Genomic DNA, 16,545 nt, shown 5'->3' with positions numbered 1-16,545 from the left:
TTGGCCCTCTTGTTGGGTTTGCATCTCCCCTTCCAAGTCTAGCCTTGTCTGATGAAGTCTCCCTCTATTGGGGCCCCCTTTGCCCAGGATCCCCACCTTGTTCTCTTTAGCCACTTACAGCTCTCAGCTCCAGTTTACCTGAGGCATGGTAGACCTTCCACTATCCCGGTTCTGGTTCTGCGGCTCCACACTGAAGCTCGGTCCTGGCTCACCGTCAGCATGGTTGCTCTCCGCTGCTCAGCTCCCTGTCTCTGGACTGCTGCTCTGGCTTCTCTGCCTCTGGGCTGCTGCACTCTCCCTGGCTCAGCTCTGGGGTCCCAGGATCCTGACTCCTCTTAAACCCTTCCCCTTTCTCATGGAATTAGGAGAGGGCCAACCAAAAAACCCACTATGTTTCAGTAAGGGGCCAAGAGCCCGCTTACATTAGGAACACAGTGTCCAATATATATGTATACACATCTCCTTACATATTATCCACACATACATTTTGCAAAGATTATGATATCAGTGTGATACAGGCTTTCAGCAGAAACCTTAAAGGACACTTTTTTTTGTTGAGCTAGAATGTAAATACCAGATCCAGGGGATCCCTGTGACAATTATGCACCCTAGTCCTCAGGTCATAATAGGGCAGTACTGGAAAATACTTTTTGACCATTCAAATGGTTTAGGACATTCTAGGTTTTCCCAGTATACATGGAGGAGCCACAAGATTGTTCTTTAGAACTTTCCCCTTTTGGAATAAAGGGATTAGGGTGAGATAGAAGGAATCAGCCACTGGTAATCTTGTTTATATTCTCATGTTCTGCTCTCTATGCTGTAGTTATAGATCCTGCTGTTCTGGAGCCTTGAAGGGAATAGATTTTCGGAGAGATTATCACTTTAAGAAATAATGTTAAAAGTTAAGAAAAAAGCTAGAATGAAGGAGGAAACTCTCTCCTTGAGCCTTAGTAGGGTACATCTGTATCAGATAAAGGCCTACTTCACGTTGATGGCAAAGCAACCACACAAAATTAAAAAGTCTCATTTTTAAAGATATATAGCACTATGTATAACATGTTATTCCCCCGATTTCCAAGACTAAATTCCTGAAGAACTTGGTTGTTACTGTCTCTATCCTACAGCGTCACACTGATATAAATATATCTATAACTTCATCACTGGAAAAGCTTCAAAAATACTACCAACATTAGTAGTACAGTTCAAAACAGTAATAAAGAACAAAGGCATATTAATCACTAGTCGGTAAATTCAAGATTTAACAGTTGTCTAATTTAATATTCTTGTTACAGGAAAATTACTCAGATGTAAGCAGCTTGTAAAAACAAAACCCAGTGCATATCTTTTTTTAATTCATTGGGGGTAGTAGTTTTTTATACTGTCAAAATCCACTACCAGGAAAGCTGCAATAAGCTGCATAGCTGTTTGTCAGTGCCTGGGTTTATTTTCGTAAAGAAGTATTGATTACAGAATGAGAAACATTTAGTTTAACAGCAATCGATGAGGAACGGACAAAGGACATTCTGAAGTCTGAATCATTTTAAATTTAAACTAAAACACACAACCCAGAGTAATTTATGATTAAATAATAAAATGAGATATATTTTTGTAAGGTCACAGTGTTTTCCCCCATTATTTGAGACACATACACTTAACAGTGTGCTTAATACAGACACAATATACACAATTACTATTATTATTCAAGCTGTGTAAATAATTGATTTTTTTTTTTTGGTTCATTGGCTGAAACTAATGAACCCAAAATAAATTTTTTATTGTTGTCTTGGAAAAAATACAAAACAAAACACTTCTCCCGTGTGCAAAAAAAAGGTCAAACATAATATTTCATTCAACCTGAAAATAAATGTTTCATTTAGTTTTTGAGCATGTTTAACTGATTTTTTTTTTTATTATTACAAGCCAAGGACATTTGGAAACACCATTGCCAAACTAGTGTAGTGGTGGTAGCAGTGGCTGCTGCCTCTTTATACTCTATTGCTCTGTCATTGAAGCGCTCAGCTGGGATATGGGAAACTTATCTTCATGTTCTCACTCTGCCTGATTTGGGTCTATCACATTGTGGGTGATTGTCCTAGCCACTATTCTGGGGTAAATCTCTCTCAGTCTCTCCTGTGGAAGGTGTTTCAGTTTGTGTAAAATACTTTAATAGTCATTGGAGCAGGGACTGGAACCGGGAAGGGGGGGGGGTCTCCACCCAGGTGAATCCCATAACCATTATGCGCTATAGAATGTGTAGGACAGGTGTAGGTAAAGATCTCCTGTTCAATCATTCCTGGCTGCCTTCATAACTAATATCTGCTTCTAATCTAATTTTTAATGTAGCTCTTGTATTTTCTCCAGTATAAACCAACCTCCTTGCAACCCCCTTCCCATACATTCTGTGGTCTAAATTGTATAAACAAAAGCTACATTTGTACATACACAAATTTGTTTGCAAATTTCTTGCTATGTATTTGTGTAATTCTACCACTTTTGCATATAAAGCATAGAATTTACACAGTCAAACGTTCCCCATGCAAATCTAGCACAATTGACTGCAAGCTGTTTTTGTGCATGTGCATTTTATCATTTGTGTGCACAGGTGATATTGCACAAAGAAGTATGTCCAGTGATTTGAATGTGCATTCTTGTGTGTGTACACAAATGGCAATCTGGTTGAGGTCAATTTGAAAATTTGACCGAGGACATTTGAAAGTGCTCCTGGAGGTTACTAAAAGCAAGAATCTAATATTCACTCTTCAGTGTGAATCTTCTGGTTGTTAGGCTATTATGCTCTTAACCACTACTTCAGGCAATGTTTTTATTATGGCATGGTTATTATGGAGAATTGTTAAATGCATAACTTCAGAAGTTCTTTAACATATGTACACACTGAATATACGCTACTATAAACAACTTTTAATTTGGAATTGCAATGACTTAAAAAAAAACTTTTTTATACATAGACAAATAGTTTTGAGAGACAATTATCTTCTTGCCTTAGTTTAAAACCTCTAGAAAAGCTTTTGCTAGAAATCAGTATTACTTGCAAAGAAATTGTGGCCTTGTTTTCAAAATGCTTAAAAACATGTCAACAATTAAGATTAATTAATTAGGGTTAGTAGCCTTATCAAACAACCTTAATTTGTGTTTTAATACTTTGCAGGCTATTGCTGACATAATTATTCTTGTATTTTAGGAGAATTAATAGTTACCATAGCTAATCCACTGTCTAATTTCTCCTTCAGGTTACACATATTCAGAAAAGAAATAAACACAGGAAAACAAACGACTGAATTCTCATATATACTGAGCCCCTCTTTCCCTACTCTAGTAGTGTAAATTACACTTATGCCCACTTTAAAGCCCCTTTACATTTACACAGAGATGTCCAACAGAGCCTTATTGTACAAGGGAAAAAGATTAAAATAGTAGATTTAGACAAGGTGGGGTAGTGGTAGAAGCAGTGTGACAGGTAAGGAAACCATAGAGAACAATTTATTGTCTTAACTCCCATTGAGCTCAGTGGGATTTGAGAAGTTGAGCACTTTTTGGGAGACACACCATCATCTCACTGGATTGGGTCTTTGGTCATTAATACAAGTGAGAACATAATAGTCAGTCAATAATTTACACAACAAATTTAGCCTGTCTTTCTCTTTGTGGGATATCAAAGAGGAGGTCAGAATTTCTGCAAATGCATTCACCATTTGAATGTAGTCAATAAACATTTTTCTCAAATTTTGTATTGATCATGAATATTCCAGATTGGAATTATGTTGCTTAGATGTGATTGGTCACATAGGATTGTTTCTATTCCTGGACTGGAAGAGAACAGGAGGACTTCTGGCAAGAATGTTTACACATGCAAATTTAAAATAGGATTTTTTGCAAATATTCATGCATGTAGCTCTTCAGTTTTGTTCACAACATCTAGCCCGTAAAACTAGATCACTCAAACATTCACAGAGCATGAATACGAACAGTGCCAAGAACATGTGCAAAATAAATTCACTTTAAAATTCTGACTCATAGTTGGGAAATAGTTGTGGTACTTGATCAACCAGTCTCTAAACACATGAAAAAGAGCAAATTCTTTTTGGGTCCAAAACCAGACTGAAAACCATGGAGGAGATTTTGCAAGAAGAAATGATCAAAGATGAGTCAGAACACTTTCTTCAGAAGCTTGCTGATGACAGGAAAGCTGGAGATGGAATAGACATTAGAAAGCAAGTAGGTGAAGTGAGGATAATTTTTAAAGAGGGGGTGATAGCACATTCCTGAGTGCAGAGAAGAGGAACCCCCGATGATGAGGAAAATAGTAAGAAGAGAAGGCAGGAAAGCTACAACTGGAGAAAAATGTGGCAAGAGTTTGTGCAGATAACTTCATTGACAAGATAACCGTGGTTGCCTGGTGTTTAAGAAAAAATATGACTTTTGTTTCTATTTTCATTTTTCTTAACTTCCCTTCAAACCTGTTGCACTCACGTATCCTCCTTCATTAAGTTTATACCCACTATGGAACTTAAACATGCAACTGGCTAATGCTTTTCTGTTCTCACCCAATCACTTTGCTTAGTAGTAAACTTTAAAAAGAGAGCTACAAACACACAGAATTTGTAGGTGATTCAGGAATGCTGACTCTATTTTCATCACAAACAAACCTCTTTATCTTGTCCTAGCCTTTCTTTGGGATGGGTTTGCTTCTTCTGTCTCACCATTTGTTGTCTTTTTGGTTAGAATAAAAATATTGTCCTTATTTTTGTAGGTGAGATTAGTATTGCTGTATACTGCACATAAGTGATTTATATCCTGAATTCTGCAGACTCCTTAGCTGTGGGAGTTTCACATTCATACTCTTATTTTTGTCTCCAGAGTCCTTTGAGTCTCTAATTTTGGATAAACTACACACACACGCGCGTGCGCACTAAATAAAATAAAATAACACTAAAATTGCAAAGTCAAGCACTCATAATTTAGGAAATGCTGGAATTAAGGTTGGTAGTGCAACCTTAGTTCAGCCGGCTTGCATATATGCATTTATAAAGTCTTGTCCAACATCCCATAGGATCTGTGGTAAAGTCAGGAAAAGAACTCAGCTGTTTTGGATCCCAGTCCAGTGCTCTGCATACAAAAGAACATCCTTTCTGTACTTGTATTCCTCTGCCTCATTCGCTGTCCATCATGTGCACTGAAGTAAGTACGTGTCCTGCACAACTAATAGTATGTAATCATGTAATTAAAAACTATATCATAATGTATACTCACAATGGAGCTGAATTAAGTTTGCTCTGGAAATCTTCAGTATGATGGTTCCTAACTTTGTGCATTTTCATTGCAACCTCATTGTTCTTTTAATGTAATTTTTAAGGTACTTTCATAGTTTAAAAATTTTTTTTAAAAAAAAGCACACTGACAAAACAGAAATTCTGTCATGCCGAGCCATACTGATCCTCAGGTATTGGTCATCAGCAGGATATGAACCTTTAGTTCCATAATACATACTTCTACTACATGAGTTAAAGGAGTAACCTATCCTGTATGAGTCCCAGCCATTTGTGGGGGACATGACACACATGTTGCCAGTGGCTTACAGAACTCTTCATTGGACAGTAGAGGAATGCTTGCAATCAGGAATCTTGGGCTCTATTCTTTGCTGTGGAAGGGGGAGTGTGATTTGGTGATTAGTGGAAGCATAGCCACATATATGGACCCGACACAATCATTCTGTAAGGCAGTGTGCCTGAGTAGCCGAAACCTGGGTTATATTCTTTGCTTTGCCTGAAGTGATCTTGTGGAACCTATCAGTTATCAAATCTGTAAAATGGAGGGAATGATACTTACTCGTCTACTACTTAATGAAGGGGTATGAGGCTTTGCTCAATAATAAAAGCTTTAAAGTGCACAGAATTATTGATACCGATCAGGAGGGAGGGGCTCAGACCATCAGGAAAGCTGGATTTCCAGACAGAAAACCTTGCACAAACATGGAAGCCAGAATTGAATCTATATTCAGAGCTTAATGTGGGAAATAAAGATGAGAAGATGAAGGTAAAGCTTTTTTACTGTCTCATTGGGGAGGGGGGAGTTGGGAAAAGGATGAGACATAGTCAGCAAAACACTGGAACAGCTGTTGAGTGTTTTGATGAGTACTGTGACCCCAGATGGAATGAGACAGTAGAGAGAGACTGGATTTTTTTTAACCCACTTCCAAGATGTAGAAGTAGGAATGTACTAACTTTACAGACCTGGGAATTCTGACATCCACATGCAACTTGGGAGACATTAAAGATTCCTTAATTAGAGACAGGAGCCTTTGTGGGAAATGTGATTCCAGCTTACAAGAGAGATTGTTGAGAGTAACAGATCTGACAGCAAAGGACTCCAAATAGCAAGGACAGCTAAACCATCCAAGCAAAGGATCAAAACAATAACAGCCACTGGTTGAAAACAAGTTTAGAGGCTCAAGCTAAAGGAACCCAGGAATCAGGAGAGAGACGGACCGATCATGAATGCAGATGACATGATTCAGTGTAAATACTGTGGAAAGCAACACTGATGCAAAGCCAGCAGCCCGTACATGTACTCAGATAGAAAAGAAGCTGCTGGCTATTGTCTTTGGAATGGAACAATTCTATCAGTTCACCCTTGGGCACGAGGTAGATGTGCAGGCAGACCACCAGCCACTAGAAAGCAGCATGAACCCCTCCTGAATACACTGAAGTGACACCAATGCATATTACTGGATCAGTGCTATGAGGTGAGGATAAGGTACTGCCCAGGAAAGTCATGACTGGTGGCAAATACAGTGATCAGGGCTACCATCCAAAGTACAACAGAGATGGATCTGTGGAGCAGGTTGATAGACTACCGTCATATCTCTGAGGGGAGGCTCCAGGCAATGCAAAAACAGCACCACCCAGGCTGGGATGCTGCAGGCAGAAAAACATTCATACTGAAGAGCTGGGCAGATCTCAAGGAGGAGGATCCCACAGGAGGTTGCCCTATGTTACCAGATCAGAGATGAGCTGTGTGCACAAGATGGGGATTTTGTTTAAAAGGAACTGAGCAGTAATCCGAGCAGATTTAAAAATTGACATCATGAGATGGATACACACTTCACACCTGGGGATAGAAGTGTGCATGATACGAACCAGGGAGTGTACCTGTTTGTAGCCCCCCTTTCCTTCTTGGGTTACTCAGGAGCAGGCAACACTCACCTGTGTGTCTGGGCGCCTGATGTTCAGTGGCCCCTCTAGTAAAGGGTGTATACATGTGTGACGAAGTGGGACTGTTCTTAATGTTTCCTTTGAATAGTGTGGGGGTGCCTCAGTTTCCCCTATGCAGTTTTTAAGTATCTAGGGGGTGGGATAAGGGTGTATGGTCATTGCAGAGCCCTAGAGGGCAGGTGTGTGCAGGGGTCTGGACACAAGGAATGGCCGACACCCTGTTTCCTGGCAACTGATGGCCTGGGTCCTTCCCCCCTGCAAGGTGAGAGCTGAAGGGTTGGAGAACAAAGGAATCAGGTGACCTCCTGGCCCGGGGAAAGGGACAAAGCCCAGAGGAGGAGGGGCTGGAGGGAGTTTCAGTTTGGGGCTGGCTGGGACATGGAGTGAAGTGCAGACGTGGTTGTCTGGCTCACTGCCCCCCCAAAATGGACCCAGCTGAGGGGTCCTGTTCTCTGCACTGCAAGCTCTGTTTTAGACCATGTTCCTGTCGTCTAATAAACCTCTGTTTTACTGGCTGGCTGAGAGTCACGTCTGACTGCGAAGTTGGGGTGCAGGACCCTCTGGCTTCCCCAGGAGCCCCGCCTGGACGGACTCGCTGTGGGAAGCGCACGGAGGGGCAGAGGATGCTGAATGCTCCGAGGTCAGACCCAGGAAGGTGGAAGCTGTGTGAGCTGTGTGTCCTGAAGACAGGCTGCTCACAGAAAGGCGACTGCCCCAGAGTCCTGACTGGCTTCATGGGGAGCAGTTCCAGAGCATCGCCCGGGGACTCCGTGACAACATGTAGGGTAGGCATAAATGCCCAGTTGAGAGTGACATGGAACAGGGCAAGGGGAGAAAACAGTGCAGGGATCAGCCACAGAAGGAGATTCTACTGCATCACGAAATCTGAACCTGACCCTGGAAAAAGGCTGGATTACAGATCTATTCACTGTTAGTAGCAGGAAATACATGGTTACATTAAGTTACTACTCCATTTTCTGGGAGAAGGACTGTATGGAGGACACTCAGGCAAGAACTGTGATCTGGAAACTGATGGTGCATTTTGTAAGATATGGCATACCCAACATGCTATACGTAGACAATGAGCCACAGTACTCTGCATCAGAATTACAATGATTCAGCATCAAATTGGAATTTTAACACAAGAGATCTTCCTCTGGGTAACCAAAAAGCAATGGGAAGGCAGAGTCAGTAGTAAAGTTAGCCAAGAGACTGAACAGACTGACTTAACAGACAGAAATTACTGACAATGTTGGACCATCGCGATACACCCTTTTAGGGACTAGGTATAAGCCTAGCACAGGGACTGATGGGTATGGGGCCAGAGAACCAAGACTCTGCTTCCCATGAGGGGTAGTCCGTTGCAGCAGACTATGGAGACATACAAAGGAATAATGGACAAGACACAGATGCAGTTAGGAGAATGCCAAGATAAGCTTACAACTTGCTCCTACAGTGGAGTCAAGACCCGAGTCCACTGTACAGAGGTGATCAGGTCTGACTCCAACCTTCAAATAGCCACACAAAGCAATTCCAAAAGCAGCAGTGCAAATTGCAGTGGGTCACAGGTCACGTGATGTGGCTATGTACTCAGGACAGCAGTGAAGACAAAACCGAAGACCACTGCAGAGTAGCAGCAGACAGCTGGTACACCCAGACAAACAGGGCCAAGGTCAAGACCAGGAAGACTCAGAAAGGGCCTCAGCTGTCCTGATGTAGAAGTCAGAAGAAACAAGGTATATGGACAACACAGGGACAACAGGATGCCACCCATCAGAATGAAGGCAGCAATGGAGTGGAAGCAAGTCCCACACCAACAGTGATAACACAAACAAGAAGTGGGAGACTTGTTAGAGGAATAGCACACCAGGACTACGGTCGGTGGCAAAGGCCATGTCTCTGTGGTGAGCTATATACTAGTCACCTCTGGCCCCACCAAGTCAGCAAATGCTTGCACATGATACGCAATAAAATTGTTAAAAGGAAAGATGCTGCTTGGAACTTGGAGGGAGGAGCACAGATTTCAGGGGGGAAGAGTTTGGAGGAGGGACCAGATAGTCAGTAGGTGTACACACGGCTGGAAATCTAGCTGCAGTTGCAGCATTTCTGTAAATAGTTTTCCTAATAAAGAACCAGTTTAATTTTAGAAACATGGAATTCTTTTATGTTACAGTATTACCCTGCATGCAATACATGAAATGCACCCCATTCTGCTGGAGTTAACTCCCTTAACTTTGCCTGAACAATGTGCTTGCCTTGTACGGGCATGACAGTTCAGCTCTTCACCCAATAATTTCTCCTTTTCTCTGGATGAGCCCCCACTGGGTATTTGGGTCTTAAGCATGCAGATTAAGCAGCCAGACATTTCTCTTTCATTTCATTTTCACAGCTGCCTTCTGGCTCCTGGAGTTGCCTCTCTTAAGCCCCCCATATGGCAAGGGAGCTACATCTATAATTCAGGCTATCATCAAAAGAATTCAGCATTGGCCAAGCTCTTCTCCTATTGGAATCATTAGACATTTCCCCATTGACTTCAACAAGAACAGTTAGGCAAATACTGAGCACTTTTGAAAATCCCACTCAGTATTTTTAAGCATGAATTACTCCTCCATGTTCTCCTATATTCAGAATTCTTGTAGTGTGAGGTGCTGAGCACCTTCTACCAGATGTTGGGCACTCTCAACTCCCAATGAAGTCAGATGAGAGTATGGTACCATTCAGCATCTTGGAGAATTGGGGTCTGTGGCAGAACATTAATTGGATAATTTAATTAGAACAATAATTTATTTTCCAATAATTTATTTCCTATTTTGAAAATTTCCATCTTTGAGATACTAGGTATAGCTAGCTAGACAGAAGTTCTGTATTCTCTCTACAATTCCCCATATTTTCCCACAAGGATATAGATATTTCATTTAATTCCTTGCCAGCCTTCCTTTGTGGCATCTGCTTATTTATCACTGTCTTTAAGATCCTTTATCCACTTGGTAATGCTCATATTTTTGGTCCCTTGGTTACTGCTATTATAAATTTATTATCCAGTAAGATTTATAGCTGTGAGACTTGTATAAATAATCTCCTCTGTTTAATGACTTAACAGTAAGAAACCTTTGTTATTTTGTAATGAAACCATATGTGTAATTTCTTGATACATTTTTTGCAGGTATGTCAAAAAAAATTAGGTCAGTAGCAGACCTACATCAAAATCTTTGACAGGCCACAAATTGCACCACATCATGTTTACAGTGATTTTCAAAGTATATAAATGGTGTACGTAATGTAATTTTATGATGCTTTAGCCTTTTCATAGTCAACTGATGCCTGAGCTCTTTCTCTGTCTAGTAGAACATTGATCAGTTGTTCAGTTTCTTATTGACCTGTTTGATGCTGTCTCATTTAGATGCTTGTAGTATAATCAAATACAATTAGAATTTAATTTCTGTGTTTGTAGGATCTCATGGATAGCGTATGTATTTTATGGTTCAAATAGTGGGTTTTGAAGCTGCTGCTTGTTTTTTTTTTTTGCAAGTCATGTGTAACCTTTTGTTTGAAATAGGCTTTTGAATTCACTAATTTTTGGAGCTGAGGTTAAGAGGCTAATAAGAATTAGCATGTCATAATTGACATGTACAGTAGGTACAGTATGCTGGAGGTGCTCTGTTTTTAGTCTGTGTTCCCAAAACTCTTCACCTAAATATGTCTTTATAGGGGAGGGTGTTCTTATTAAATTTCTGAAACCTCTCTCTCTTTCTTTTTGGCTGGGTACCTGGATTTTTAAAGCTAGATTCTTCTTATTGTATTTTATAAAAATAAAATAAACTTTGCTGCATTGATGTAAAGGGGAGGGCTTCAAATGGAGGAGGGGGAGAGAGACTTTTAATTTTAAAGGCCTGTTTTGTTGATTTCAATGAGTCTGTGAGCCAAAGTAGAGCAGCTCAGATAGGGATACTTTACAGCAGTCTTATACAGATTTGTGACCCTACCAAATCCTAAAATCTGTTTTCTCTGTAGTAATTTGCATTAACAAACTGAACACACAGAACAAGTGGAAAAATTAGACATTTTTTTCTTTTATCCTTTTGTGTGTGTATGTGCATTCAGTGTAGGATATTGGATGTGGAATGTGGAACAGTGGAAAAATAAAAGTTCTTATTGCTTGAGAAGTTTAACACACAAGTAGGAACTTAGAAATCATATTATAGGGAATATCCCTTTACTAGAAGGGGAATGGACTAGATAACTTACTGTGTTAGGTCTTTTCCATCTCTAATTTATATTATTCTAATTGTCGTATTGATTTGATTACATATCAGAATCAAACACACTTGACATTTTTCTTATGGCATTTCATAAGTTTTGCTATCTTTATCTTCAAAAAGAAGCACCTTTATTTTTCAAATGTGGACACATACAACTAATATATAACCTCTGGTGATATATTTTTCAGCGCGAGAAGCTGATACATGAGTTGGAGGAAGAAAGACATTTGAGACTTGAGAGTGAAAAAAGATTACGGGAGGTGACATTGGAGTCGGAGCGTAGCAGAGCTCAAATGCGTGGATTGCAGGAGCAGTTTTCGAGGTACGTTGTGTTTGTAAACTTTATTCACAATATAGAAAGAATGCTTTGATACAAAAGTGCCTGAAACCCTCTGGCAGCATGGTCAGCATGAAAGGAGGAAAACCTCTCATATAATTAATTGGGAAAACCCATTATGCTTCTGGGTAAATGATTTATACAGCCTATAGAATTTAAGAGGATTATACCTTGTTGTAGAATTCCATAGGATGGTGTAAACAAAATCTGTGGAAATGCAATTACTATCTGTTATATTTCCCTACTATTTTTCTGGAAGATCACAGAGCTTCACATTTCTTAAGAAATACATGCGTGGCCAAATCAAGGTTACATTTTCTTTATTCTTCGATATGATGAAAAAACACTGTGCCTTCATCACCAATTGAAAATAATGCTTTTTAAATAATTTAATAAAATGTGCTACTTGTTTATGATCCATTGTCAAATATATAATATCCTAAAGGGTGCAGGCTATTTTCCTGTTTCAGCATGCTTTAGGACTGTTTCTGCATTGACTTTAATGGAATATGGTGCTTGGGTAGGAGTCCACCCATATGGATGTCATTACAGGATTGGGTCCTTAAGTTATTTCCATAGTCAAATACTTAAATGAAATGGCTGAGACATGGAATAGAGTGCTGTATGGTTTTTGTAATGCACAATGACATCTTTTACTGCAATTCTGAGTGGCTTCTATTCACATGGAGAAGAGCAAGCAGAATCAGAACTGAAAACGGAGTTTCACATTGTATGGTGTCCAATGAGACAGTGTCTGAGAATTAACTGTTTCTCTCGCAAAGTTCCATTTTGTTCATACAATAAAAGTGAGCTGTCTTTTTGTTTAGCACCTAGCAGAATGGAGTCTCGGTCCATGACTGAGGCAATACAAATAAATAATACAATTATAGATGGCCAATATTTTGGAAATGCTCGGAAAATAAATTTCTGTTTTTGTCAAAAATTGATGACAACTTTTCATGAAAAATATTGAAAACACGTCACACCTTTTTTGAGGTTCCAGCATGATGTTCTCTTTAGGTGAGTCCCATTGAATGATTCACAATAATTCAAATCCATCCACTGAACGTAGTTGGTTGGGATATTTTTTTCCTCTTACATTTTAATCATTTTAGTTTCTGGAAAAAGTGCTTAAGCTCCTGATTATAAAACAATAATTTTGTTAAATTTAAATCTTCCTGAATTATTTAAACTGATGCAGTACTGCTAGCTTGTATTGTGTCTTTTTGCTATAAATTTGTAACTGGATGTTGTGACTGAAATTTTCCAGTGTTTCATGCACAGATCTCTTTACCATTCCTGTAAAAACATTTGACTAAATCTCCAATAGCTCAACAAAATGACTACCTTTACTGTTAATGAAAATCCATGTTTGTATGGCAAATTAATCCATTTCTTTCCTTCCCATTTCTTTTCACAATGTCCTCTTCATCACAGCGTAGCTGTCTTAAAACTGATTTAGTTAAACTGGTGCAAACCTTTGTCTGGACACATTCATATTGGTTTAAAAGTGGTTAAATTTGCTTTGCACGTATTCATTTTCCAGTGCAAGCTAAACCAATATAAACCTGTATTAAACTGTTTTAAGAGCATCAACACATAGTCTTGTACAAGTTTAACTAAAACACACCTTTTGTTAAACTAGTGTGAATTTGGGTGAAATCCCTTGCCCCGTTTTAGTCAACAGCAAAACTCCCACTGATGTCATTGGCCAGGATTTTATCACTTGTATGTAGACCAGCTCTTTGGAAGACAGCACTACACTGTTTTAAACTCCATTTCCATTTGGAATGTCACCTTTGTAACTATGAGGGCTAAAAACTTCCCTCTTTTTTAGTGAAAGTTTTCTTGCTGCAGAAGATTATGGTGCTCACAGGTTATGGTACTCACATCATATAGATTTATCTCTGGACAAGTGAATTTTTCAGCCCCATGTTAAGAAATAATAAGACTGATGCTGGTAAAATCCTGTGCCCCAGGGCAGTCGTATAATTGAGAGGAAACTCAGGTAAATGGAGATTATCTACTTCTCATTTGAGGAATATGAAGTTTAGTTTAGGTTAGTTTACCCATTTCTTTTTTTCCTAACTATGCTACTGTTCCACAGTGATACTGTGTCAGTTGAGGAATTGAAGGAAAGGAAAAAAAATTACACTGGACCAAAAAAAAGTGTGTGGCGATGGGGGCAGAAAGTGAAGGGGAAAAGGAAAGCACTTTTATCAGTACATACATGCGAACTGGGAAAGGATTTTCTGCACCCAAATCTGGCTTTCAAAAGAGAACAGAAAATCTGAGAGAAAAGCAGGTAGCACATCATAGCTTTGCAAGTCTGCACATCTCTGTTACTGAGTCAGTGTATACATTCATGCCTATGCACTCCATGCAATACAGTAACTTAAACAGAGATTTGGAGCAGGTGATCAATCTGTCTTTCTCCCTCTCATAAAAATATTTTCTCCTCATCTTTAGAAGAATGAAACATGACGCTGTAAACTGACCTTTTGTAATCAGCGTCAAAAAGCTCTGCTCATTATTATGTGAAAACTTTAACCTGCCTTATAAGCATTCAATTTTGAGTGCACAGTCCTCTGTGCGTGACTCCAGAAGCAGGCTTTCTTTTGCATTGATTAAGTCCTAACACCTACTCAGTCAGCAATATTTCTGGCTGAGATTCCCCCGCAAATCAAAGTCCTCCTTTTTAACATCTGTAAAAATCTAGACCCTTAAAATGATACAGTGGCTACAGTTTTAATGTAAATGTTTGACAGTTACTGTGGAAGAAGGAAAAGATTTTTAACAAAACGTATGTTCTGTACCTGGATTATATAGTGTACTGTGCAGATAGGAGCAATTTTACTATTAGATGTAGTATGTGTTTAAAGTATTCAGAGTGCCGCAGAAAAACACTTTAGTCTTAAATCCAAAATCTTTACATTGGAGTTGTGTACAATGATTCTTGTGTTGTTTTACAAAGCATAACATACTGTACTCTCACCTTCAACTCCATTGAAGTCTGTTGCTTGTTCGTAACAATTAAATTCCACGAGACTTTATTGGCATGATTAACCATACAAGTGTTACTAGAGTGCATAAAAGAGACTGAGCCTTCAGGTATCTATCAGAGTTGGGTAATATCCATCCAGGATATGGGTAAACGTGTTTAGGATTTATTTCCTGTTTCAGCAATGGCCATTCCTGATCCACTGGCAGATTGCTACATCGTGTGAACCCATCTCTGGAAGAAAGGAAAGACAGCAGAGTTAGATACAGTTTTCATTACTCCTTTTTGCTTAAATGACTTTTATGATTACTTACAATTTGAGATTTCTTTCATGTATTTCCTTGTATTTTGGACATTGAAGTAGAAAGTGCAATCTCTTCTTGGCTGCTCTGAGCTTGGACTGTGCTTTATGTCTGATAGTTTCATCAACTTCTTGTAGCAATATGTGCAGTGATCCCAAGAAGAACCAAAACAGTAGGTGTGATTTATAGTATCATTCCAGAAGGTACATTAAGTAGTATACAGAATATAAATTGATTGCACTGTCTTCTATACATCATCATAGTGTACCAAATGTTGCTTGAGTGCATGCAGTACATAGGAATCCATGCTGGGATTAAATGTTGAAGCAGTAAGAGAAGTAGATCTGTCTTAAGTTATTTTGATTACTATGTAAGTCTACAGAAAACAAGTTTAATAAAACACACAATTGTATAGTGAATCTGTTAAGAGTAATTGAAGCTGCAAGAATCAGTTCTTTAAAATTACTTTATTTACATTGCAAAACATATTTCACCTTAAGATGGCCTTGGTTACAGATGTCTACATCTGTTGCTGCAAAACTGACGCTGACTTTTAAGAACACATGCTGCTGGAAAAGTAGGAAATTTATCCAGGTTGGGGCTCTAGGAATCTGACAAATTAGATGTCTTATAATTCTCATTGCATTGTTTCAGTATTCCCCTCACGCTAATATTGACCATAGGGTTATATCTGTCACTTCTAACAGGTGGAACATGACCATGACAAATTCAATAACACTTTGCATAAGATGACAGTACGTGTCTCTAGTGGGTACAAACGTGTATTCTTTAGCTTGCTCCTGGTGTTTTTGATTCCTCCTGCTGTATTCTATTTGGTGATGTGTTGTCAGAAGATCAGACCAGAATTGATAACTAATTGCCTACCACTGGGGATAAAGGGATATTTTGCATTTAATCACGTCAAACTGACCTAGAGATTGCAACCTGCTTACTCCCCAGAGAAGCTTTATTGCAGTGCACAACAATCCACTATGGCACAGACTGAATCTTGGGTAGAATGGCTTAGAGATTTATAAGCCTTGGGACACCTGTATAGCCTAAAGTGCTGGGGTCATTTTGTCTAATGTCCATTTAACACCAGTCAGATTATTAATCTTATTTCAAAATCATCTTTGGATGTTAAAATGTAGATACATTCTCCTGCTTATGGAGAAGAGGTTGTAAATTTGCTTCCCCTTCTCCATTTATCATTAATCTGAGGTTAGAATCTCTTGGTCAACAGATTACCAAATAGCTAAAACTGCTTTAAGTATACATCTCTGATGGAGCCATATGAACATAATAATGATAAGGGGAAGGGCTTTTCCTCTGAGTTTAAGCCATCAGATTTCTGAGTTACTGCAATCTCCTCTCCTTCTGTATGTTTGAATGGAACCTCCATGGCTTCCTTGCATCT

At 39.2% G+C, this 16,545-nt stretch overlaps 1 protein-coding gene across 11 annotated transcripts in view; it reads left to right on the top strand.

Annotated features, from left to right (window-relative positions):
* Nucleotides 1-16,545, top strand: part of NCKAP5 (NCK associated protein 5) — a 587,437-nt gene that overhangs the window by 305,758 nt on the left and 265,134 nt on the right. For all 11 annotated transcript variants that reach the window (XM_074967251.1, XM_074967249.1, XM_074967241.1 and 8 more), the window contains one exon: nt 11,677-11,810. In XM_074967251.1, coding sequence (XP_074823352.1) covers nt 11,677-11,810 — 134 coding nt within the window. The remainder of the gene's footprint in view (nt 1-11,676; nt 11,811-16,545) is intronic.

This window comes from Natator depressus, chromosome 11 (assembly GCF_965152275.1).
Source record: "Natator depressus isolate rNatDep1 chromosome 11, rNatDep2.hap1, whole genome shotgun sequence".
Taxonomy (NCBI): Eukaryota; Metazoa; Chordata; order Testudines; family Cheloniidae; genus Natator; species Natator depressus.
This window is presented reverse-complemented; position numbering and strand designations above follow the sequence as displayed.